The sequence below is a fragment of the Neofelis nebulosa genome, chromosome 9, assembly GCF_028018385.1.
Source record: "Neofelis nebulosa isolate mNeoNeb1 chromosome 9, mNeoNeb1.pri, whole genome shotgun sequence".
Classification (NCBI taxonomy): Eukaryota; Metazoa; Chordata; class Mammalia; order Carnivora; family Felidae; genus Neofelis; species Neofelis nebulosa.
This window is the reverse complement of record NC_080790.1, coordinates 91544394-91568468: the sequence shown is the minus strand read 5'-3', so window position 1 is coordinate 91568468 and position 24075 is coordinate 91544394. Positions and strand designations below refer to the sequence as shown.

The 24075-nt window shown below is 53.2% G+C and overlaps 2 protein-coding genes across 3 annotated transcripts in view; one reads left to right on the top strand and one right to left on the bottom strand.

The window, feature by feature from the left end:
* PYGB (glycogen phosphorylase B) overlaps positions 1-18805 on the top strand; it is a 59315-nt gene extending 40510 nt beyond the window's left edge. The window contains exons 9-20 of the mRNA XM_058684669.1: positions 286-378; positions 1480-1626; positions 2485-2648; positions 3584-3698; positions 5138-5239; positions 5974-6121; positions 9014-9072; positions 10720-10861; positions 12654-12861; positions 14250-14384; positions 15900-15966; positions 17322-18805. Coding sequence (XP_058540652.1) covers positions 286-378; positions 1480-1626; positions 2485-2648; positions 3584-3698; positions 5138-5239; positions 5974-6121; positions 9014-9072; positions 10720-10861; positions 12654-12861; positions 14250-14384; positions 15900-15966; positions 17322-17474 — 1533 coding nt within the window. The 3' untranslated portion in view covers positions 17475-18805. The remainder of the gene's footprint in view (positions 1-285; positions 379-1479; positions 1627-2484; positions 2649-3583; positions 3699-5137; positions 5240-5973; positions 6122-9013; positions 9073-10719; positions 10862-12653; positions 12862-14249; positions 14385-15899; positions 15967-17321) is intronic.
* A 2404-nt stretch (positions 18806-21209) lies between these two features.
* Positions 21210-24075, bottom strand: part of ABHD12 (abhydrolase domain containing 12, lysophospholipase) — an 86896-nt gene continuing 84030 nt past the window's right edge. For both annotated transcript variants that reach the window (XM_058684670.1, XM_058684671.1), the window contains exons 12-13: positions 23055-23182; positions 21210-21894 (exon numbers count right to left, since the gene is read on the bottom strand). In XM_058684670.1, coding sequence (XP_058540653.1) covers positions 21855-21894; positions 23055-23182 — 168 coding nt within the window. In that variant the 3' untranslated portion in view covers positions 21210-21854. The remainder of the gene's footprint in view (positions 21895-23054; positions 23183-24075) is intronic.

Genomic DNA, 24075 nt, shown 5'->3' with positions numbered 1-24075 from the left:
GAGCCTCCGTGGGGTGCCAAGGGTCCTACTGCAGAGCCAGCCCATGGGGTCTTCCCAACCCCTCCCTGTGGCCCCTCTTGCCCTGTTGTCCTCCCTGCTCCTTGGCTGGTTTTCAGGCTAGATTCAGCATCTGTGCGTGATTTCAGCCCCCTGCTGTCAGCCCTATGGATCAGGCTCCTCAGGGGTGGGCGGCTGTGAACCCTGATTCTGCACACACTGACCACCATGGCACCCATGAAGATGCAGGCAAGGGGATTGAGGGGGATCACCCTGTGTAAACTGCAGGTTGCCATCCAGCTGAATGACACCCACCCAGCCCTTGCCATCCCTGAGCTCATGCGGATACTGGTGGATGTGGAGAAAGTAGACTGGGACAAGGTAAGCACTGAAGACAAGGGCACAGGGCTGGGCACATGGGGTGACTGTGTTCCCACACTGATGGGCATGTGGAGTGACACTGTCCCTGTCACAACTGGGTACATAAGGTGATAGTGTTCCCTGCAGACCTGGGCACATAGGGGTGACAGTGTCCCCTCACCTTCCAGCCTGTCCCAACAACAGTGGTGAGTACTGAGCTGGCCCTAGGATGTTGAGGAAGGCCTATCCCCTGTGGCCTGGGGAGTACAAAGGGACATTGTCCTTGAGAAGCAGGGCCATGAGGAGGCGGATGTTCCAAGAGCAGGTCTGGGGTTTCTCCCAAGGGACTAGGACACCATAGGTGGAGCAGTGGCACAAAGGCACAGAAGAGCAGTTTTCTGGAAGACTGGGAAAAAATTCTGACACGTCTTAGAGCTTCTCATGTACATTTTCTCATCTTAGAATTGTGGCAAGAACCGCAGAAGTATTAAGTGTAAAGAAACACATTGTTTAAATTTTTTATAAGTTCTTCTGACTCAACTTATTTGGTCCTGGATGCTTGTAAAGCAAGATTTTCCTGATCTAGTTTAAATCAACTATAAGACTTTAGAACAATTTTCATGTCATTTTGTAGAACCCAGAGCCCCCTCTGGTGTGGGGTGCACTCCTGGGCGGGGCTGGGCAGTGCCCCCATGGTCCCATCTGCCCCTGGCCAGTGGAGGGAGGCCACACAGTTTCCCAGTGTTTCCAACTGGGTGTGAGATCAGTTTGGTGGAAATAAAGTAGAAAATTGTTTGGTGCTCTGTTTTGTTCACAAAAAATGGTTCACAGAAGAAAAGTGAGTGATGCCAGGTGATGAGGTAAGCATCACTCATTTATGTGTGTGTACTATGTTAGGAAGTAGAATGTTCGTGGTCACGTTGGGAAGGCGAAGGGCATGGGGCTCACTTGTAGGTTTTGAGAAGGTTCTAGATAGCCCCAGAGGGCAGAGATATGTAGCCACCTGGGCCCCTTTCAAGTGGGATCCGAATATCTACCTTTGATGGACTTTTCCCTGAGCATCTGGTAGAAAAGTAGATTGTTTCTAAACAAAACAATTTGGAATATTCTGGAATGTTCTAGGCCTGGGAAATCACAAAGAAGACATGTGCATACACCAACCACACTGTGTTACCTGAGGCCTTGGAGCGCTGGCCTGTGTCCATGTTTGAGAAGCTCCTGCCACGGCACCTGGAGATCATCTACGCCATCAACCAGAGGCACCTTGATGTGAGCAGGGTGGGGGTGGGTATGGGTGGGAGCTTTAGGGATGCTGCCCCCGAGATGACCACCCCTCCTGTCATGATTGGGGATGGAGGTGGTAGGCTGCACCTGCACCTGGAAGAGGTGGAGGTTCCTCCTGTCCTCTATGTGGAATTGTCTGGCCTGCGATATGTATCTTCTTGCATGGAATAGCCCTCTGTCCAGCAGAGGGCTTTGGGGTCCAGGGGCCGTTGCTGGGTAAATCTCTTCCCCAGACCTAGACCCCTGCTGTGTATGTGGGAGTCGTGGATTTAGGTCTTTTTGAAATGTTCTCATTCCCACGTGGGGCTCAAATGTAAGAGTCTGTTCCTGGAATGCCAGAGGCCTTGGTCCTGAGACACCATAGCAGCATTTGGATGATTTGGAAATAAAGCAGCATTTGTCTTTCCTCTGTTACCCATGGAGAGAAGAGTGCTACAGGGAAAGGGGAACTTAGAATCCAGGTGTGCTTGTTCAGTTGTTTAACCTTTTGGTGAAAAAGTAGCCGTTCCCAATTGGTCAGACCTTGCCTAGGCCAACAGGGCAGCACTCTCGTCTTTTCCTTCTAAGTCACATGGCACATCTTAGCACCACGGTCCTCCTGTCACCTCCCACAGAATAGCTCTGTCGAGTCCTCCGGCCAGTCACGCCTTTCCCTGGGCTGCAGCAGTGTGGAGGAGCTTCCTGCTATGCCCGGGGCTCTCAGAGGTGAATCCAGGGAGTTTGAATGCATATCTGGGGTGCAGCAACCTTGGGATTTTCTTGGAGGAGGCAGAACATCCCATGGGGGCCCCTGGGCTTCCTGTTCACCACTTGCTCACCTTCTGCTCTCTGACTTGGCTACAGCACGTGGCTTCCCTGTTCCCTGGGGATGTGGACCGCCTGCGGAGGATGTCTGTGATCGAGGAAGGGGACTGCAAGCGGATTAACATGGCCCACCTGTGTGTGATCGGGTCCCACGCTGTCAACGGCGTGGCGAGGATTCACTCAGAGATCGTGAAGCAGTCAGTGTGAGTGGAGCCAGCATTTGAGCTGACCTGGGTGTACCTTCTTCTTGACCCTAGACTCGCCTCTGGGCACTGTTGGCAGCCATACACACAGTGGCTGGGGCATGTTGCCCAGGCTCCACACTTGCTCTCCTGCCCTCACAGGTACTGTCTGAACTGCCCAGGGCATGTTATTCAGTGGCTGAGGACACCGTGGGCAATGTTAGGGCGTTGAGCCTTTGAGTTATCACCAGTGCCACCTCCTCTTTTCTGTGTCCTCTGTCTGTCCAGACAGATGCTCTGTCTTAGAGCCATCTGCTGCTGGCCAGGTGCCAGGAGTGCCCTGCTCAAGAGTGTCCCAGGTTAGGGCAGGAGGAGTCAGGACTCGTCAGTAAGAGGAAGGAAGAATTCTTAGATCAGATCTCCCAGTGTTTTCCCTCCCTCTTTTGGTGGGACATGATTTTGAAACTCCTTCCTGCCATCCTTGACCCAGATGTATGTAGAGTACCTCCGTGAGCACCAGGTAGACCCCAGACCAGGTCTGTCTGTGTGGAGGCTTCTGTGTTCCTAGTACCAGCCCAAGGGCTTCATGTGTTATAGTCTTTAGATCCTCACAGCAAGCCTCTCAGAGAGGTGCGTCTCCATTTTACAGATGAGGAAACTAAACCCTGGTTCTCAAGCTCTATGATAGCCCGTACCCTCTTCAATGTCACATTCACTGTGGAAGATGGCCATGTTCCATTACCTGTGTGGTTATTGCTATGTGACTAAATGTGCAGTGCTTTGAAAAGCATGTGCTCCATGCTTACTGTTCTCAAAAGAGGGCAGCAAGGCTGACTGCTCTGTGCTCCTTAGAAAACAACAAAAAAAACTGAGCTTAGTGATCTTCCAGTGGGATTTCTGAATGTTCTCTTGCTCACCTTGTTTGTTGTGACATTTGTCTGTTTCCTGTGTTTTAGCTTTAAGGATTTTTATGAACTCGAGCCAGAGAAGTTCCAGAATAAGACAAATGGCATCACACCCCGAAGGTGGCTGCTCCTGTGTAATCCGGGGCTAGCCGACACCATTGTGGAGGTGAGACCAGCTGCCTTTGAGTCCCCGGAGAGCTGTGAGCACAGTTAACACCTCATCTGTTGCCCAAGGCCCTCAGGCCCATCACCAGTGTGTTGACCAGTGGTGGCTCCTGGCCAGGGACCCCAGGTGGGGTCCTGCTGCCACCCAGATGTGGGAGTGCTAGGCTGGGCTGGGCAGTCAGTCAATGGCCCCAGAGGCCTGTGCAGGAGTTCAGAAGTGAGGTCCTGGGCTTCAAGAGGGGCTGGGGTGGGATCACCTGGTTGAGCAGCAGCCACAGGCCCACTGAAGAGGTTTTGGGAGGCAGAGATGCGGTGGTTACTGATTGTTCATGTGCTTGTGCACACCAGGTGACAGCTAGCCTTGAGAATGCAGTAGGTGGCTGTAGGGTGGTGCCCGCTGAGAGTCTGTGGTGGGGACATTGCCTGCCTGGGCTGCGTGTGTCAGGGAAGGCATTGCCCTGGAAAAGGGAGGGCAAGACAGATCCAAAGGGCTAAAAGGAGGGAGTTGGGAGCAGTGAATCTCTGTTCCAAGGCCCTGTGGTGGAGGGACGTGGCCCACCCAGGAGCTGGAAGGCCAGTGAGGCTCAGTGCCTGGCAAGGCGGGCAGAGGGAGGACAGGCCTCGGAAGTGGCCAGGGCATTTGCAGGCTAGGAGTTTTCCTCTTGATCCTACATTAGCAGCAGGGAGACTTAACGGGGTACTTGATGAGAGGTACATTTGGACTGACCACGCTGCTGTAGTGCAGAGAGTTCAGGGCCAGGAAGTGACTGGAAGGTGCTCTATTATTTCACAGACTTGGCAGGTGCAGAGCCTTGGGGATGGATGGCAGACAGGGCCCAGGCCAGGAGGAGCCGCTGGGCCACGGTTGGCCCCCAGGTTTGGGGCCTTTCTGTAAAGGGGACAAGGGAAGCTCGTGGGATTGTTGTGGATGTTTGAGCTTGACCAGATTGGGACATAATGTCAGGAGCAAGCCCAGGGACTGAGAGGGAGGCTGGGGGTGGGGCTGCCCATGGTGGTCAAGGCCACAGTGTGGGGGTATTTCCCCAGAGCTGGGCTGTGAGAGAAAAGCTGGCCTGGAGCCAAGCCAGAGCAGATCCAGGGAGGAAAGCAGAGGTGGGGATGACAAAATGGAGGACAGTCTTCAGGAGGACAGGTCCTACAATAGGCAGAAGGCATGTATCCCCCTTTTTTTTTTAATTAAAGAAAAATTTTTTTTAATGTTTTATTTATTTTTGAGAGAGACAGAGTCTGAGTAGGGGAGGGGCAGAAAGAGGGAGACACAGAATCAGAAGCAGGCTCCAGGCTCTGAGCTGTCAGCACAGAGCCCAACGCCAGGCTCAAACTCACAAACTGCAAGATCATGACCTGAGCTGAAGGTGGCCTCTTAACTGACTGAGCCACCCAGGCACCCCAAGCATGTGTCCCTTTATGATTCTCCAGAAAATCGGGGAGGGTTTCCTGACTGACTTGAGCCAACTGAAGAAGCTGCTGCCATTGGTCAACGATGAGGCACTCATCAGGGACGTGGCCAAGGTCAAGCAGGTAGGCCCAGCATGGGGCGGCATTCCTGCGTGTTCCAGGTATCTGGTCCAGTGACTGCCAAGTCCATCCATCCCACTCAGCCCTCAGGTCATGGAGCAGGCAGGCAGATGGGTGCAGACCCCAGAGCAGCCTGGGCATGCCATGGCCCCAAGTTCTGCAGGAAGAGCTCATTCCTGGGAGGTGCTCCAAAAGTCTATCTGGTCCTGGCGTCTATGCACGGGTGTGCTGCTTGGCTGCATGAGAGCCTCTCCCCAGGGCAGCCAGCCTCACAGCCAGACAGGCCGGGGCCACTGGAGCCCTCCAAACCTGACAGGTGGCAGCCTTGACGGAGAACTCAGTCCCTCATGAGCCTGTGTCTCTGCTGGGCTGCCGCATGGTCTTAGGGCCCTGAAATAGTCCTTCATCCTGAGTCTCCTCCCCCCTGACTGTCCCCATTTGTGTCCTTTATACCACACTCATGACTCCCTTTTATTATCGTTTCGCAGGTTTGCCTTTTGGTCTAGTTTTCTGTTTATTTCTGCGACTCTTGGAGTGTGCCCACCTTCAGCACCCCATTCCCCCATCCTCCCTTCCTCAAAATGTCTCCACCCTCAGCTGTGGCCTCTAAGAGTCCCCACCTTGCTGCGTGGCTTGTGGAGGGACAGAGATGTCCCCTTGGCTCTGAGTGGAAAGCTGGAGCCTAGTCAGACCTTGGGGACTTGTGGGGTTTGACCATCTTTGTCCTTTCTCCCCAGGAAAACAAGCTGAAGTTCTCTGCATTCCTGGAGAAGGAATACAAGGTGAAAATCAACCCCTCCTCCATGTTTGACGTGCATGTGAAGAGGATCCATGAGTACAAGCGGCAGCTGCTGAACTGCCTGCACATCATCACGCTGTACAACCGTGAGTGTCCCTGGGGGCCACAGGGCCCTGGCTGCAGCCCTGCACAGTTCTAGTGGGTCCTCTGTGGCGTCATGGGACTCAAAGGCTGGGCTATATGTTTACTTTAGTTTTTAGTTCAAATTTAGTTGTTTGGGGGCGCCTGGGTGGCGCAGTCGGTTAAGCGTCCGACTTCAGCCAGGTCACGATCTCGCGGTCCGTGAGTTCGAGCCCCGCGTCAGGCTCTGGGCTGATGGCTCGGAGCCTGGAGCCTGTTTCCGATTCTGTGTCTCCCTCTCTCTCTGCCCCTCCCCCGTTCATGCTCTGTCTCTCTCTGTCCCAAAAATAAATAAAAAACTTTGAAAAAAAAAAAAATTTAGTTGTTTGTCATTAGACTTGTCTTATTTGGAAAGATTTTACTTATTAGAGACACTTAAAGTGCACTTAAAACAATGAAATAGAATGTGTTAAATTTATACACGTACCTTAAATTGTTCAGGCAGCATTCAATTATGAGAGCAAACATGAATCAAAGACCCCCAAAAGTAAATATGAATATTTTTTAGATTTATAAATATAACAAAGCCTTAAGGAAAAACTTATATTTTAAAATTTTGTAATTTAATGCTGTGACTATTCATTTTGAAAACCAAAGGAACCACAAATATTCTTTTCAAGATGCAAAGCTCCTTTCAAGAACATCCTCCCATGCGCCAGCTACCCCCCACCCCCTGCAGTCCTAGTCTCTGCACGGTCTTGTGTACTTCCCAGGACCTGCCACTTCTGGGCCTGCTTTCCGTGGCGTCCCGTGAGTGCAGCTATTCTACCAGGCAGGTAGCTGGGGGCCTGTGCTCATTTCCACCTCACCATCTCCCTTCCCTGTGCACGCATGGTTTCTCCCTGGTCCAGCAGACAGCCTTGAGGCTCTGCTGTGCCATCCCAGTCCCCAGCCTGATTTCTGTCACCACCAGCCGTCCTGCCCTGCCTTCCTGCTTTGATTTCCCTTTGGTTCACTACAGCCTTTCTGTGGACCACGATCTGAATTATTGCTTGTTTAGAACATGGAGGACGGTTTGCAGGTGACGTTGCTGGCTTTACTTTCTTTCCTTAAGCATCTTTCAGGTCTGTCCTGCACTGTCTGGAGGATGGGGCATTGGTGTGTTGTGCTGTCCTGAGTACCTGTGCTAAATTTACTGGGCTGTGACTTGGTGCTGAGCATTGTGGGTCAGTTTTCCCTGATGCTCAGGGCATTCTGAATGCATCTATTGTGGTCTTGTATTATTTCTAAGAAGTTTTCTTGAAATGAATTTAAAACATTTGTTAGGTGCAGCTATTCTGGTTTTCTTCTTCCAGGATTCCAGCGAGGTGCGTGTTAGGTTCCTTCCACCTATCATCTTCTTGTCTCTTCATTGCTCTCTGAACTTTTCTAAAGGTCTTTCCTTCTCTGTGTTGTCTGCTTTTCTTGTTTCCATCCTTTGTGTGTGCTCTGCTTTCTGTGTCTTGCCTCTCTCTTGGCTTCTTGTCACTCCCGTGTCCTGCCAGTTCTCATTTTGTGCACTTTCATGTCCTGTCCTCCCCCTGAGGTCTTGATTTCAGCTCCGTGGACTCTTCCAAGCTGACGTCCATCACAGGTTGGAGATTTGGGTATTCTCACTGGGATGTCGGTTTCATTTCTTGTCTGTAGCAAAGCCACGTATTGTGTTTGTTCAAATTTGCCTGAGCTGCACCTCCCAGGGCTACCAAAGGGGCTTTGTGGCACCCCAAGGCAGCTGCGGGCACCTCTCTGTGCAGTCGTGGACTCCTGTTTCTCCAAGCCCAGGCTGGTTCAGGAGGCCACCTGCCCTGGCTCCCCTGATTTCTGCCCTGGGGGCCTCTGCCCCAGGATGCCAGACCTTCCTCTTGGGTTTCCTAGAGGAGAGGGGCTGGTGAGGTCTGCCCTCCTGGCCCCCATCCTCCTTCCTGTGCCCCAGACACCAGCGCTGCTGACGGCTCCTCTGAGGAGGCTGGGTCCTGAGACCTCTGTGCTCAAAGCCGTATTCCCCACCCACCCTGTAAACTGGCAGAACTTGTTCAGTGGCCTGGACTTTGTGTCTCTTTCCTCTTTCTGAGTTTTGGTGGAAGTGTAGTTTCTGTTTTATTTTTTCCTATTCTCTCTGTTGTTCTGTCTGATTTCTGGAAACAGGAGGATATCAGAACTAAGGCACAGCCATGTTCTTGGCAGAACCTGGAGTTAGTTCAGCCCTGATTCTCACTGCTCTGGCTGGTTCTTGGCCTCTGGTGAAGGCAGTGTAGGGCTGCCTCACCCCTCTGTGAAGACATCCTCCAATACTTCCCATATACACTGATACTGAAAGCCAGGGGCCTGGTGAGAACACCCTCAGTCTACTGGAGCTGCAGGGGAGCTGACCGTTGTAACTTGACCCTCTGGCTGCCCCTGTGTGGGAGAGCTTTGGGATAGCCTCTTACCTCTTATCACAGTGAAGGTAGGGGGGCGGGGAACTTGGGGTCTCGCCTGACATCCCTTGAGGGCTGACAGTGCCATTACCATGATCTCAAGGTCCCCTCTTTGTCATATACCCATCATGTGCAAAGGCCTTGACAGCTGGTGACTGATTGAACTCAAGCCAGGCACCTGCTTTGGGCTGTTCTGGAAACAGAGGTGCATCTTTTCCTGTGAGCCTTTTGGAAGAGTCTGTTTCTGGCCTCCTTCCTCACCATGAGATATAAATGCAGAATCTAGGGGGCTTGTCCCCCTTTTGTAAGTGGGAATTCTTAATAGGCACATGGGGGCCCAGTGGCTGTGCATGTCCCCTGGTTTGGGGTTGATCTCTGAGGATTCTGGTCACCATCCTGTGTCCCAAAGCAGGGGCATGTCTGGCTTCAGTGCCTTATCTGAATCTCTTTTTTGTCCTACAGGAATAAAGAAGGACCCAACCAAGGCCTTTGTGCCCAGGACTGTCATGATCGGGGGCAAGGTGAGGTGATGTTCTCTTTGCATCTTGCTTGATATTTAGCCTGAGTGCACAAACCACCATGCTTTTTGTCAGTGCCACTGTGTCCTGACTTGAGTGCCAGCTGCGCAATGGGCTGGAGACTGCAAAGGCTCAGAGGCAGCATACACACGGAATGCCAGAGGCCCCCTGCTTCCCCAGGTGTGCTTGTGGGCTGAGTAGGTTCAGTGTCCATCAGCTCAGCATTAAGAGGGAGCTGGATGGGACCCCAGCACATGAGAGTGGGGGTCCTAGCCCCAAGGGGAGTCCCCAGTGGACTTGTTGGCCCTCCATCCAATGCCTTTCCTTGTACAACCACCACCCTTCCACACCTGTGCCCAGCTCTCAGGTCCCAGCATGCTGCCCACTCACTTCCCTGTACTCGTGTGCTGAGTGGACATAGATTGCTGGCTGCTTCATCAGCCAGATGTATACTCATGGTGAGTGAGCTCAGCCTAGCTTTATTTCATTTTTTATTCACCGTGACACATGCTTTTGGATACTCAGTCACATAGTCCCAGTATGTTGCCATTACTCATTGATGGATGGGTTTTCTCATCATACTCTGTGCTCTAAGGCTGGTGTCCCCAACCTCTGCCACTTTCCCCCAAGAGCCTCATTGTCATCAGAGAACATGAGGACACTGTGGAGCCCAGTTGTTTTATGGGGGCCTACCAGGCGGGGCCAGGCACTGTCTGCCCAGCCAGCAGCTCATGGTCATCTCCCCGAGTGCCTGCCATTTCCTTTGTTAGTATCCCAGTGTGCATTTCTTAGAGATACAGGCTTTCAAACAGTTTTTTAAATGCTAATTATTAAAATTTTTCAACATAGACAAAAGTAGGAAGAATAGTAATAATATCCATACACCTATCCCAGACTCCGCTGGATCATTCCAAATGAGTTCTGGACCTGGAATTACTTTACCTCTAAGTATTTCACATGTGTTCCCAATGCTGTTTTCCTCCAAAACCACAATAAGTACAGACCCTTTTGAACACCACCACATGATACCATCTTCTCACGTAGATAGTAAAGTTACAGATATCTGGAATAGTTTGTTTGAATCTGGACCCTGGCAGGGCCTAACCATGTAATTGCTTGCTGTCTGTTAAATCTTGTCATCAGTAGGTTTTTCCCCACGCCTACCTCTCTTCTCTCTCTGCAACTGATTTGTTACAGAGATTGGGCTTTGTGTCTTCCCCAGGTTGGCTTTTCTGAGCACATCTGTCTGGCATGTCCAGTATGCCCCTTAGTTCCCTGTGTTTCCTATAAGTTGGTGGTTCTAAAAGTCCTGCTCCTTTCATGTCCTCATTTCTGAAGAGCTGGCTAGAATTGGAGAACAGGTTTGAGGCTGGCAGGTTTCAGCACAGGCTGGGGCAGCTGTCAGGAGAGGCGCTTGGTAGAGCTGGGTCACGGGTAGACATCACACCCCACGGAGAGCAGGTTCCTCTGTCATGAAGCTGTCTGCCAGACTGCATGCAGGACATGGAGGGGGGGCGGCACTCAACTGGGTGTGACCTCAGTGATCTAGCATGGGGCCCCGGTTACAGGGAATGATGCCAGACCCTCCGAGGACCCTGTGCTGCCCAGCACATAGGTGTGTTCATGCTGAATTTCCCCTCCCATCTCCAGGCAGCCCCTGGTTACCACATGGCCAAGATGATCATCAAGCTGGTCACATCCATCGGCAATGTCGTCAACCACGATCCAGTTGTGGGCGACAGGCTTAAAGTGATCTTCCTGGAAAACTACCGAGTGTCCTTGGCTGAGAAAGGTAGGCCCATGTTAGACAGGAAGGCCTGCCCCTGCCTGGGCACAGTATGGGTGGTCATTGCTGGTCCCAGACACCAGGCGCCCCAGCCAGAGGGAGACTTTGTTCTAGTAGTAAAAGGCTTTGGGGAAGTTCTCTGCCCTTCACACGTGGAGAATTACCCTCAACCTTTGTCTCTGTACTTTCTCACTTCTTCCTGTGACCTCATTCCTTCTCCTTGTTCTGCCCCCAGTTTTCTTTCCTGCTCCTAGAGCTTGCTCTTGCTGGCAGGATGTGCTTCCAGGGCAGCCTCCTCCCTCCCTTCTCCCACCCCCAGAGGATGCGTCTGCTGTCACCACCTATATACTCTCAAGGGCATTACCTACTTGTGATCTGGGCCGGCACCTGCCTCTTTGGTCCTTTCTGAGAGCAGCCCGAGGCCTGACAACCCAGCCCTTTGGTGAGAGTTCAGGCTGGGGTTGCTCCTTCAAGGATGTGTGCTGTCATCTGGAGAAGTTCCTGCAGCCAAATGTGCCTTGGAGCATGGCTTTCCTGACCTGGACAGGCCTTTCTAAACTGGCCACTTGTGGAGACCCTGGCAGGAAGGTGATTTGCCCAACCAGGTGATGGGAAACCTGAGCCTGGAATTCTGGCTCTGAGTAGTAGGCACCTCTGCAGCTCACACAGATCAGCTGCTGCCTGCTGTGCTGAGTAACGATGTGCAGGCAGATATGCTCCCCTCTCCTGACAGCTCAGCCAGGTCATTGAACCGTCTCTCTGGTCCCTCTGCTGTCACAGACCATATGCGGTTCAGGGTCAGTAATGTGCTTAGTTCTTCACTGAGCTTCTGGCACATCTTACTGCCCTTTGCACGTGGAACTCCCCCTCCTCACTGTTACATGGGACCAGCTGGCTCCTGGGCATCTTCAGAACTGGTCTTGGGGTACCTGCTCTAGGGCCTCAGAGCTGGGGTCTTAAACTTGCTGCAGCAATGTGTCCACTGTCACATTTGCTTGTGTCCCTCTGCCTTCAGTGTGGAGCTGCATGGGGGCCAGAGATGCCTGTATCTCTTTATCTTGGCTCCTGGGCTTGACCTTGAAGAAGAGCTGGACTTCACTCTTCACAGACCCTGAGTGCCAGCCACTGGGCTGGGGAAGCAGCATCAGCTCCATTGACAAGCTGAGAATGTGGGGGCAGGGATGCCAAGGCAGGGTGGGAAGATGAGGCTTTCCCATCCATCATGTCTTGGAGGCACAGGGAGCCCACCCTTTGGAGACACCTCAGGGCCACTGCATTTGGGTCATCGTTGTGGCTGGTTGGGCCCAGTCTGCACACAGCACAGAGTGACTCGTGTGCATGTGAACACAAGGAAATTACCCCTGCCTTCCTAGTTCTCTGGTTCTTTAAGAGTCCAGTTTCCTTTTGAAGTGCTCTGAAGAGACTTATGGGCTGACGGCATGAGACAGAAGTGCTGTCAGGATGAAAGAGAATGATGACATCAAAAGCAAGAACCAGAGGACCTCAGAGTATGGTTGGGCCTGGTCCCTGGAAGGTTCTAGAACAAAGGTCCTTTGCTACCTGGGGTCTTCTCTTCAGGAGTCACCATCTTGACCTCAGGCTGCCCTGGATCAGGAAGGAAAGCCCTTAATAGGTGGGCAGGGTGGGCTGCAGGGCTCAGGCCCATCCTGGAGTGGGTGGGAGATGGCACCTGCTCTGGGAACGCCAGCAGTGGGCGTGTGGTGTCTTGCACAGTTCCCATTGCTGCCATGCTGTGAGCGGTCTGTGGTGATGCACCTTCTTGCCCACCTGCTTGCAGTGATCCCCGCCGCAGACCTGTCACAGCAGATCTCCACTGCGGGCACCGAGGCCTCGGGCACGGGCAACATGAAGTTCATGCTCAATGGGGCCCTCACCATTGGCACGATGGATGGCGCCAACGTGGAAATGGCTGAGGAAGCTGGGGCTGAGAACCTCTTCATCTTTGGCATGCGTGTAGAGGACGTTGAGGCCCTGGACCGGAAAGGGTATGTATTCCTTCCTGTGCCATCGGGGGCACTACAGCATCCCAGACACTGCTTGGAGCACTGGGGGTTGGGGGTGCCAAGAGGGCTCTGGGAGCCAGGCCTGCGCTTGCTGGGGGAGATGCCCGCCTGGCAGGTGGGGGTGGCTGTGGGCATGCTGGCTGAGCCTGCTCCTGGCCTGAGCACCCCACCAGCTGTCCTGGGACGCTGGCTTGGGTGGGAGCTGGCTACTCTGTGCTTGTCTCCATGGGCCCAGTCCCTGGGGTCCAGAGTGAGTCTTTTCAAAAGGGTAGAAGGTTCTGGTCTCTGGAGGGAAAGCTCTGAGCATTCAGCCAGTGTGGGGATTTGGGGCTGAGCTACTGCTGAGATTCTCTGGCCAGATTCTGTAAAGTAACCCTTGGAATAGTTTCATGTTTACAGAGAAGTTGCAAAGATAGCACAGAGTCCTATAGACCCTTCTGCCATCTCCCCTGTTGCTTACATTTTCCTAATTAAAGTCATACGTTATCAAAATTAGGTAACCAGTAGTGGTGCATTGTTATTTATTAACATCCATACTTAGTGTTTCCCATGAATGTCCTTTTCTGTCCTAGGATCCCTTCCAGGGCACCCCTCTGTGTTTAGATAGCAGGTCTCCTGTCTCCTCTGGTCTGTGACATTTTCTCAGCCTTTCCTCATGTTTCATGACCTTGGACACTCTTGATCATGACTGTGGACACTCTTGAGTCTGGCCCTAGCCTGATTCTGAACAATAATTAAAAAGAAAAGACAGTATTGCCTAATTGTCTAAAAGCCCTCAGGGGAGTTGGTGAGGCCTCAGGCACCAGCCGGGTGAAAACCCAAATGTCACCTAAAAAGTCACAGCTTCAAGGTGAGTTAGATGTCTCAGCTTGAGAGTACACTGCCCCTTGTGCCCTTTCCTACCTGCCCCTTATTTGGGCTTTCTGCTCCATCCCGTGTTCTGAGACTGCATATCTGCTCCATGCTTCCCTCCCCAACTCCCTGATGGCCAAGGACTGTTGTGTCTGGTTGTGTCTGGTTTATGTTTCATTTCCTTCTTCATTGTCCCAGTGGCAGGGGGCAGGGTGGTGGCAGGAAGCAGGGGGCATCGTTAAGGGCAGGGTGCAGCAAGGTGGGGTGGAGATGGCATGCAGCAGGCCAGTTCTCAAGCAGCCTCCTGTAGGAGTGTGATAGTGCCATGCCAGTGATTGTGTGTCTTCTAGCAATCACAAGGAGCCGGTGGGATTCATTCTGCACACCCAGCACATCACTGCAGGGCCCAGCAGCACTTGGGCCTGGAGCCTGGGGCAGTCTCGGACCAGGAAGGTGCCCAGTACAAACAGCCCTGCAGCTCACCCTGAAGGCTGACGCTCGGCCCCACCTCCCCACAGGTACAATGCCAGAGAGTACTACGACCGCCTGCCTGAGCTGAAGCAGGCCGTGGACCAGATCAGCAGTGGTTTCTTTTCTCCCAAGGATCCAGACTGCTTCAGGGACATTGTCAACATGCTGCTGAACCACGACAGGTTTGTCCTTATGTCCTTCCCCACTGGCTGGTCAGATAGATGGGTCCTCCTGGTGGGCTCAAGACTGCACTTTGGGAGTGACCCTGGACCGAGGTGAGGCTGGCTCCCTCCCCCAGCCCATGGGCAGAGCCTCAGGCCGCCAACCGTGACATGCTATACCCAGGGCCTGCTGTGGTCTCTGGAGGTGCTTGAATGCTGGGGGACCCTGGTGGTAGGGATTGCTGGTTCATGATCTGGCCCTAGGCCCCCCAGCACTGGCTGACCCCCAGAACGGCATGACAAGCAGAAGGTGGTTTCAGATGGGGCTGCCTGGAGGCATTTCCTGAGTCCTCTCTTCCCCGGGGAGAACAGGAGTCTGGGCAGGACACACCAGAAACCTCCGGGAAATGGGGGGTGAGGGGCACTGTGCCTCCACAGTCATGGTCCTGCAGTCCCAGCTGAGGCAAATGTTGGCCGGTGGTGACACAGAGTGGTTAAAATGGAATTAACTTGTGACATAAAGTACGATGTAGTTAATGGTTTTTTACAACACAACTATCCCTGATTATAACATCCACATTTACAGACTCACTAATTTACAGCAGGTCAGCAATGCCACTTGCCCTCTTTTGACAGTTCTTTGCTCCACCCTGTTGGTAAGAATCCTTGAATCTGGCAAATGCTGAGAATTGACCTCTGTTCCACTCTCAGTTGCCTTTGGATTGGTTTTGTCTATTGCTCTTCCCATGAGTGCTGTGAGCTGGTGTCAGATCAGATTGCAGCCCCACACATACAGGGCTGGGAGCTGGGCCCTGGCTCAGTCTGTGATCAAGGAAAAATTTATTTATTTATTTATTTATTTATTTATTTATTTTTTAATGTTTATTTATTTTTGAGACAGAGAGAGAGCATGAACAGGGGAGGGGCAGAGAGAGAGGGAGACACAGAATCTGAAACCGGCTCCAGGCTCTGAGCTGTCAGCACAGAGCCCGACGCGGGGCTCGAACTCACACACCATGAGATCATGACCTGAGCTGAAGTCGGACGCTTAACCGACTGAGCCACCCAGGCGCCCCAAGGAAAAATTTAGCAGTTTCATGAATTGTCCCTGTGACTCCATCATAAACAAAAATGCATTTCTGTGTTCATAAATCCTACATTTTTACCCACAACATCCTTTCTCTAGACCACCAATTTTTGGCCCAGTTAGACCTGGGAACAGATGGCTGCGTAGAGCCTCACTGTCATCCTGTGCCCCCTCACCTGGGAGATGGAGTCCGCAGGAAGCCTCTCAGCCTGTGCGGCTCTACCCCACATGCATGGAGAGGGTGCATTGGAAACACCCACTTCTTTAAAGAAACATAGGCTTAAAACAAGGATTTTATAGAATAGTACCCCAGGACAAAAGTATTGCTCATTAGAGCCACCTCTGTGGCCAGGTGGGCTCTGTCATCCTAAAGTGTGAGGACCTAGATGGCTGGGACCTGTTTCCTGACCACCTGCCACGGTGGACCACCCTCTTGTCTCCCATTTCAGGTTCAAGGTGTTTGCAGATTATGAAGCGTATGTGGCATGCCAGGCCCAGGTGGACCAGCTGTACAGGGTATGGTTCTCGGGCCCCAGAGCTGGTGAGGGCGGCCCTGGCAGGATAGCAGCAGGGGACATCTATGAGGTCCAGTCCCGGGAGGTCATAGTTCACCGTTGAGCTGCATCATGGACTCAGGCTGAATGGGGCTGCTTCCACTCAGACTGACTTAGCCGTCTCTCTGCTCGCCCCTGGTAAAGGCTGGTGCCCCTGGGACCAGGCCGCTGTCCACACTGGCACGTTTCCACACAGCCTGCGAGCAGCTGCCGCAGAACACAAGTGAGCAGGACAGGAGTTTCCTTCCTGCAGACGGCAGAGGCAATGGGCAATGCCTCAGCCTGTGGTTCTGCACTCCCATGTGGCTATGATCAGGAGGGTGCAGGGAGCAGGTGTGGAGCCAGGAAGACTTGTATGTGCACACAGAAAGCCTGTGTTTAAAATGAGAATGGGAATGCTTCCTTGGAAAAGTGTGAGCTTCAATGTTAAGTAGAGTGAGGGACCCATAGCTGTGAGGAGCAGCCTTTTTAGGGCAGGACCACTGCAGCCAGCTCCCTACTCCTTGGTAAAAGTGGACAAGGGAGGTCCTGTTTTCTGTGTGGAGCATGTGCTGGCCAGTGTCCCTGGGGGAGTGGGTGTCTCCATGTGGGGTCTCGAGGGTGTCCCTTGGTGCCCTCTTCTCTTCCCTTTCCTGGGGGTGGGGAGGGGAGGCAGTGGGAGAGGACTCTGGCTACCATGGTGTGACCGCAGAGTTGTGGGTTGGATGGATTATTTCCCAGGTTCTTGGACAAGGCCTGTGGGATTTGTATTTCTGATTTGTTGCTGTTCTGGCCCCCACCCCCTGCCCTTAGGAAAGCTGTCTGTCCTTCGGGACCCATGAAAGAATGGTGGGGGGGGATGGGAAACTGAGTGACTAGGCCGGGCTCTGGGGGGATCCTTTGCTCCTCTGACCCAGACCTCAGCAGAGTGTGCCCTTTCGGGAAGACTCCTCTTGGTGCTGGCTCAGTCTAGGGGTGGTTGCCAGGCTCTGGGGGAAGCTGTGGATGGGAGACCACCTGGCCATTTTCCCTGGATCCAGCCAGTGGCAAGTACTCACCTGGTGGTATTTCTTTGTCATGGTGGGCCGTGCCCCAGAGGACATGGTGCATTTTGAGGTCCGGGACCTTCTCAGAATCCTTGCCCTTGTATCTAATCATCTGGTAGCTTTTCTGGTTGGTGGGTCCCCCCATTTGAATGAGCTGTTGATTGCAATTTCCTCTTTGTTCATCAAGCTTCCCAGGGGCTAAGAGCTCATCTGGGAACAGTCCTGAAGTTCTGGAAGTGCAGGTTGTCTTATGTGGTGCCTACGATTACTCAGCCTCTCCTTCCCTCTGCAGAACCCCAGGGAGTGGACCAAGAAGGTCATCAGGAACATTGCCTGCTCAGGCAAGTTCTCCAGTGACCGGACCATCACAGAGTATGCCCAGGACATCTGGGGCGTGGAGCCCTCTGACCTGCAGATCCCACCCCCCAATCTCCCCAAGGATTAGGAGCCCTGGCAGTGGCCTTGCTTGTTTCAGTGCTGTTTCTGGAGGGCCATGGGGATCATGGTGGTGGCTTGGGGTGGGAAAGGAAAGAAAGATGTAAAGAATGAGATGTTCCCAGTTTTCTGCAGGAAATTGGGGCTCACAGCACTGACCAGGGCAGCTGGCCCCGCAGCTTTAGCCCACCTGTCCCAAGGAGGTGGGGAAGGTGGAGCCACCTGCTGGGCTCCTCTGAGACCTTGCATGCACCTTGCAGTGAGCTTGTTTTTAGTTTTGAGCTTTTGGATTCTGGGGTCTGGGCAGGTAGCTGTGGCAAAGCCTGGGGAACTATGTGTTTCTGCACTACATGGGCTACCCAGCTGGTGTGGGTTTCTGACCTCCCTGGCCCAGCTGTGCTCCTGGCTGTGCTGGGAGGGTCCAGTACTCCAAGCCAAGTCTGCAACTGCTATGTAGGTGCTCTGGCCCAAGTTTCCAGACTGATCAGATAAAGGGGCCCTGGATGAGTGAGGGTCACATGGACGAGGACACCTGTGTCCGGCATTTCGGGGGTTTGGGCTAGGACAAGGCTGGCTGATGCAAAGTTAGCTTGGTTTTGCTTTTTCAAGAGAAAAATTAACTTCACAGGAAAATGAAAGTAGCTGAAGCCTTTTCTCATTTTAGCAACTAAAAATTGTACTTCTGAAATTTTGTCCTGGGTTGGCCCAGCCCTGGGGGCCTGGGATGGAGTCACTGCCTTTGCTGGAAAGGCTGATAGCCCAGCCCCTGCTGCAGATCCATGCCCTCCTTGTACCCCTGCCCTGTCCTGGGGGCTGTGTCTCCTGTCTTACACATGAGGCTAGTCTCCTGTCTCCCTCCCTGTCTACGAGTACAACCAAGATGGTCTAGGAAAAGGACTGAGCAGGCCCAGAAGGGAGCCCACTTTTCCACTCTGCCTGGATGGCAGGCTGGTGACCGTAAGGGTGGGTAAGCCCCTCTCAGCTGCCCAGAGGAGAGAGCCAGGAAGCAGCCTGGCACGCTTCACTGCAGGCTTATTGGAGACACGGGTGGGAAGCACCCTTTCCGAGGCTCTGCCTCCTTGCATGCTGGATCTCAGTGGCACAGGGTTCTGCCCTCACCCCGGGTCCTGACTGCTCACAGAACCAGGCCATGGAGGATTTGCTCACATGCACACTTCACCAGAGCTGCAGAGGTCTGGTGGGGAGGCCCACATTCCGGGGCTGTGGTTGAATCCATGACACCCTCTGCTGCCCCATTTCTTAGGCCACATGTGGACCCATCACTGTGCCACTTGCTGTTACTGCCTTGTGTGAGAAAATGATTAAACCTTCCTGCCTGTGCTTGGTTGACCTGAACTGTTTTATTCTGTGCTGAGAGCAGGGTGGGAGTTGGGTGGTGTGGGCCTCAGATCCTCTGCTGTAACAGCCCGTCATTGTGGGATTAAGGACAGACCACATTCTCCTATCCCAGCTGTGAGTGGGACTTAAGAGTACGTGTGCTGAACTGCCAGCTCACAAAAGAATCGTCAAATCTGCTTCATAAACTTATCTGTGTGTTGGCATTTTGGGTGCAAATTGCATTGGTTCTTTTTGCACCTGTCTTCTGCCACCCACTCCTGGCCCTGGAAAGTGGAATGCTCCAAAAAACCAGAGCATTTCCCCCTAAATTGTGTAGCTGCAGGCTGAATCAAAGTCCAGGAGAGACATGAACTTGGGGTTGTTACACAAAGAACCTGAGAACTGCAGGCCACTGGGGCACCATGGGCCCTGCTGGGGTGGTCTTGGGTCTGGGGACATGCTTAGTTTTTTTTTTTTTGTTTATTTTGAGAGAGAGTATGAGCAGGGGAGGGGCAGAGAGGGAGAGAGAATCCCAAGTAGGCTCCACTATGTCAGCGCAGAGCCCTACTCTGGGCTCGATCCCAGGAATCGTGAGATCATGAACTGAAACTGAAATCAAGAGCCACTCAACCTGAGACACCCAGGCACCCCCTGCATATTTTTTAAGTAGGCTCCTGGCCCAATGTAGGGCTTCAACTCAACGGCCCTGGGATCAAGAGTGGGATGCTCTACCGACTGAGCCAGCCAGGTGCCCCAGGACATGTGTATTAACTGCAAAATTTACAGCTGTGCATGTCTTGATCTTTTTTTTTTTTCTTCAAGGATTGGTTTGTAACCATCAGTGGTTACATCTGTCCCAGGCCATCATAGGTTTAGTTAATAGAAGCCAGCGGGTGGGGGTGCTTGGACCTGATTAGCTGACCCAATGGCCCAGCAACTGCTCCTCCAGTGCTTACTGCCTCTTTAGTGCTTTCTCCTCTTCACTCCACCTGTCAAAATACCAACACTTGTATTTTACTTCATATCCTATCCCCCAGCCCACCCCATGAAGATCTGAGGCAGCTCACACACACAAAATATTAAACAGGGTGAAGACTGGCTCACCCAGGGTGGGCTGGGTCTGAGACCACGTGCCAGCAGGTCACATCGTGTCACTGATGGAAGGGGGCTGGGAAGGCGGCTCTGTCTCAGGGCCTCCATGATAGAGCCAGTAGAGGGTGCCATGTCTGAGGAAGGGCTGTCAGGTCCAATGGGCACAATACGCAGAGCAGTTACACAGGAAGACACTACGGGATGGGGCCATGTGCCCCAGCTCTGAGAGGTGCAAAACATGCACCCTGGGGATGGGTTGGTGTCTTGCAGGCAGTGCTCACACCCAAATTAGATGCCAGGAGTCAGCAGGGAACCCGTCCAATAAGAGGAAAATATTCAGACATAAACTGACTTTAGGAGTCTGTTCACATTTCAACCTATTTAAGAACGGTGTGATTTCCCCAACATGAGAATCACTGTAGGCAGCTTGAGGGTGCTTCATTAAGAAGGTATAACGAGTGTTGACCTCTGGGCCCCCTAGCCTGCCCACAGCTGCTAACAATGGCCTATGACCTTGAAGAACAGGTAGACTGGTGAACAAGGCCCTCCATACGCCCCAGGGAATTTTTCAGCTGCCAAGACTAGACAGTCCCAGAGCCTTAGGACCTAGGAGAAAGTCCCACCATCAGAAGAATCGGGTCCCAGGTGGGTTTACATCCTCTGGTCTGGGTCATACCTCTGTACTTGCACAGCAGGGGTAGGACAGTCCCCTGTGGGGGCAGCTTGAAACCTTCTTTCTTCTTAAGCCATGAACCTTCTCACTCCCAGGTTACTGAGCCCAGACGTAAGAATCTGGCCCTTTACCAGCACCCAGTGGTGAGAAGCAGGATTTTTAGAGGGTGCCAGGTGGAGGCAGCAGAACTGCAGGGGAGACTGGTTTGGCAAAAAAGCTGAATACCAAAAGAGCCACCCCCAGTGAATAATTGAGGTGGTGCTCATGGGCCAGAACTAGAAACCCTGCACTCCAGGGCCCCAAGTTCTTTCATGGACCCCTGCCAGGGGCTCGCTTGGGGTCTGTGGGTGAAACCCAAGAGCCTGCTGATCAATACCAGCATCCAGCAACCTTGCTAAGTGTGAGGTTGAAGAGAGCCTAAATTTTATGCCATCTAACTCATCTGGAGAAACAGTGACCCCATGAATACATCTTTCCCTGAGACAACACCACTCCTTGAGTTGACCTCTATCCACATCTGGAAGAAGGGAGAAAAGGAATGCCCAGGGTCCCTAGCCTTATAGAGCTGCACCTCCTCCCATGTGGCTGGCTCTCAGCATGGCCTGGGAGCAGCTGGAAACATCACTGAGAACACAACAAACAGACCACCACCACGATTTTATTCTTAAATAAATGCTCAGTCTAAGGCCAGGTTAGGCAGACAGGTGGGCAGAAAGCAGAGGAAGTGCAGGTCATGGGCACCTCCCCCGCTCTGAGAGGTGGGGCCCGCCCAAAGAGGCAGGGATGGCCTATGTAGGCAAGCAGGGTGTTCCAGGTGGGAGGGGCCAGTCAAACCATTAGAGTCCATTCTGTGTGTGCCAGGAAGGGACAGATGAATCCATCTCCCCATAATCTCACCAATGGTGCTGGAAAGCTCAGCGTGGTCCCAATACTCCATGCTTCCTGAACTTGGCTCCCCATGCCCAGCTCAGGAAGTGTGGGATCAACCAGCTGGAGGCTGGCCTGCTCTGTCACTGTCTTCCCAACAAGAGCTCAGGTTGAATGGCAACAAGAGGGAGAGAGGATCACATGCCTGCAATCTGTGTTTTCCACAAGGATCCGTGCTCCCAGCCATCTGGGGCAGGTGCCTCAGGTCTGCCGGGGCCTCCTCTGCCTGCCCCAGCTGGCATCTGAGTCCTCTCTCCAGAAGCATCGAAGATGCTGGCACCCCCTGGGCTCCAGAGTGCCAGGCTGCCAGAGCGAAGGAGAGGAGGGCAGCGGTCTTCATGCTCCTTTAGGCAGCAAGACTCAGTGCTGGCGCCCAGGTTCTGACTTCCCCAGGAATTCCCTAGACCAGGTGAGGACAACCATCAGCCAAACCCTGAGCCCACACCAGAGGTCCTGCCCCCTATGATCCTCAAAGGGCCCACCTGAGAAGGAGCCTGGAGGACCACCCCTACTCAGAAAGCCCGAGTTAAACAGGTCACCAATGGCATTGGCTTGGTCAAATCCCAACCCTGTAGGATGAAGACCAGGTAACAGGCTACTATTCTTTGTTCTAAACTCTGAGCTATACTCTGGGCTAAATTTTCTGCATCATATTCCTTTTATGCTGGGGAAAATGACAACTCTAGAGCAAACCCACACACTCAGCTCACAGTCCCATCTCGGCAACCCAGGTCCATGATGCAGGAAATGGCAAACTGCTAAAGAAATGCAGCTTTGCCTCTGGACCTGCCAAGGCAGCCACAAGAGAGCTGAAGTGTGATGGGATAAAATTCAAGATGGCTGATTCAAATACTTCCATGCTCAGCTGCCCCAAGAAGGTGAATTCGCACCTGGGCCGGGAAGTGGAAGGCTGCCTGCGCCTTAGGTGGGAGGCAGGGAGGCTTGGCAGCACCTGCCTGAGTGATGGAATAGGTCCCAGCACAAAAGCCTGGGCTCCTGGGTGGGGCCAGGCTGTGTCCAGTCCACACTGCCCTTTGCCACCGCCTTGCCCTTCAGGCTTGGTCTCTGCACCCAGGCACAAGACGGTTGCCCATGGCCAAAGCCCATGCCCTGGCCCTGGACAGTGGCCATCATGACGCAGCCAGGAGCACAGCCTCCCTTCAAGAAGCAGCTGGGGACAAATAAGCTTTTGAGAGCTAGCCCAGAGTCTCCCAAGTGCTGTGTGCACAGGGGCAGGACCTGACGGGTATGTGGGCAGGGACTGAGGCCTGACCTGCAGTGGCTGGGGTGCATGTCTACATGCTGGATGCTCCCCTGAGCATGGTGTCCATGCAGGCCGCACAGCCCATACCACAGGGAAATCACTGCCCTGTCTGATCATGGGAATGGTCCAGAAGGGAGGGGTGATAAACACTCAACCCCTCTCCATGGAGATGAAAGGCTCTTGAATCACAGTGACTCCTGGCCCCACTGAGGCAGCTTTAGAGGCTATGGCTGCTGCATGCCTGGCCTGAGGCGTCACCACCCAGGCGAGTTCCTGGTGAGGGGAGAATGCCTCACCTCAGTATCCGTGGGAGCTCAGGGCTCTTGTAGATATACTTGTGCCTGTAGCCGAGGTCTGAGTGAAAGGGAATAAACTGAACTTTGAAGTCTCGGAAGCTTCGAGATGGAGCAGCGATGTTGTAGAGCTGGGATGAGGAAGAGATGGGTCAGCACCCACAGATGGCAGCCCTGTGGGCAACCTGCCTGGTGGTCTCCCCACTATAGAGACCAGTGAGTGGCTGCTGCCTCCAAAGAGCAACCCAAGCTCCCAGCAAATAGCACTGCTGCAGCCTGCATGGCCTGGCCCGGGGAAAGGGGTGCTAGCAGGAGCCCAGCCCAGCCTTGGCTCCTCGGCCTGACGTTTGAGACCCTCTGTCCTCATGCCTATCTCCCAGATGGCCTTTCCTCAGAGGGCGGCAAGGCGGATGAGCCCACATTATGGGAAGAGCTGCCTGCTGTGAAATGGTATGCTGGCCAGAGTGCCCGGAGAAGTCCCACTGGTGGAGGATGCTGGGCATCCACCTCAGACTTCACTGTGTGCCGGGGTCAAGGTCAGTCAGCAGGTTGGCTCACAATCCCTCCCACCCTGGAGACTGCTCGGCTCTGTGGGTCTGGGTATCTGCTGCTGGGCAGTCCTGTGTGCCTGCACTCTCTGAAGGGAGGGGACCTGGCCCTGCTGGAACTTGCTGGCACCCGGGCCTCACTCCCTCTAGGTTGCCCCTGTCCCTCACCATCACCATGCCAGGTGGTGCTCTCTCCATAGCACTCTCACTTACATATCTAGTGCTGCTTCCTGGAAGCAAAGGCAAAGCAAACTCAGCAAAAGCAAACACGGAGGCCCCACAACAGCATGGCATTTCTGTCATCAGTCCAATCCCAAAAACAAGAGAATAGACAAGAGGTCTGTATGAAGTCTACTGACTGAGACCCCCATGTTGGAGCCAAGGTGGGGCCACATCCTCCTCCTTGAGAGTTCTTTCCCTCCAGCCAACAACCAGTGAGTCCTCCTGCTGAATACCAGGTAGTGAAGTCCCTGTCA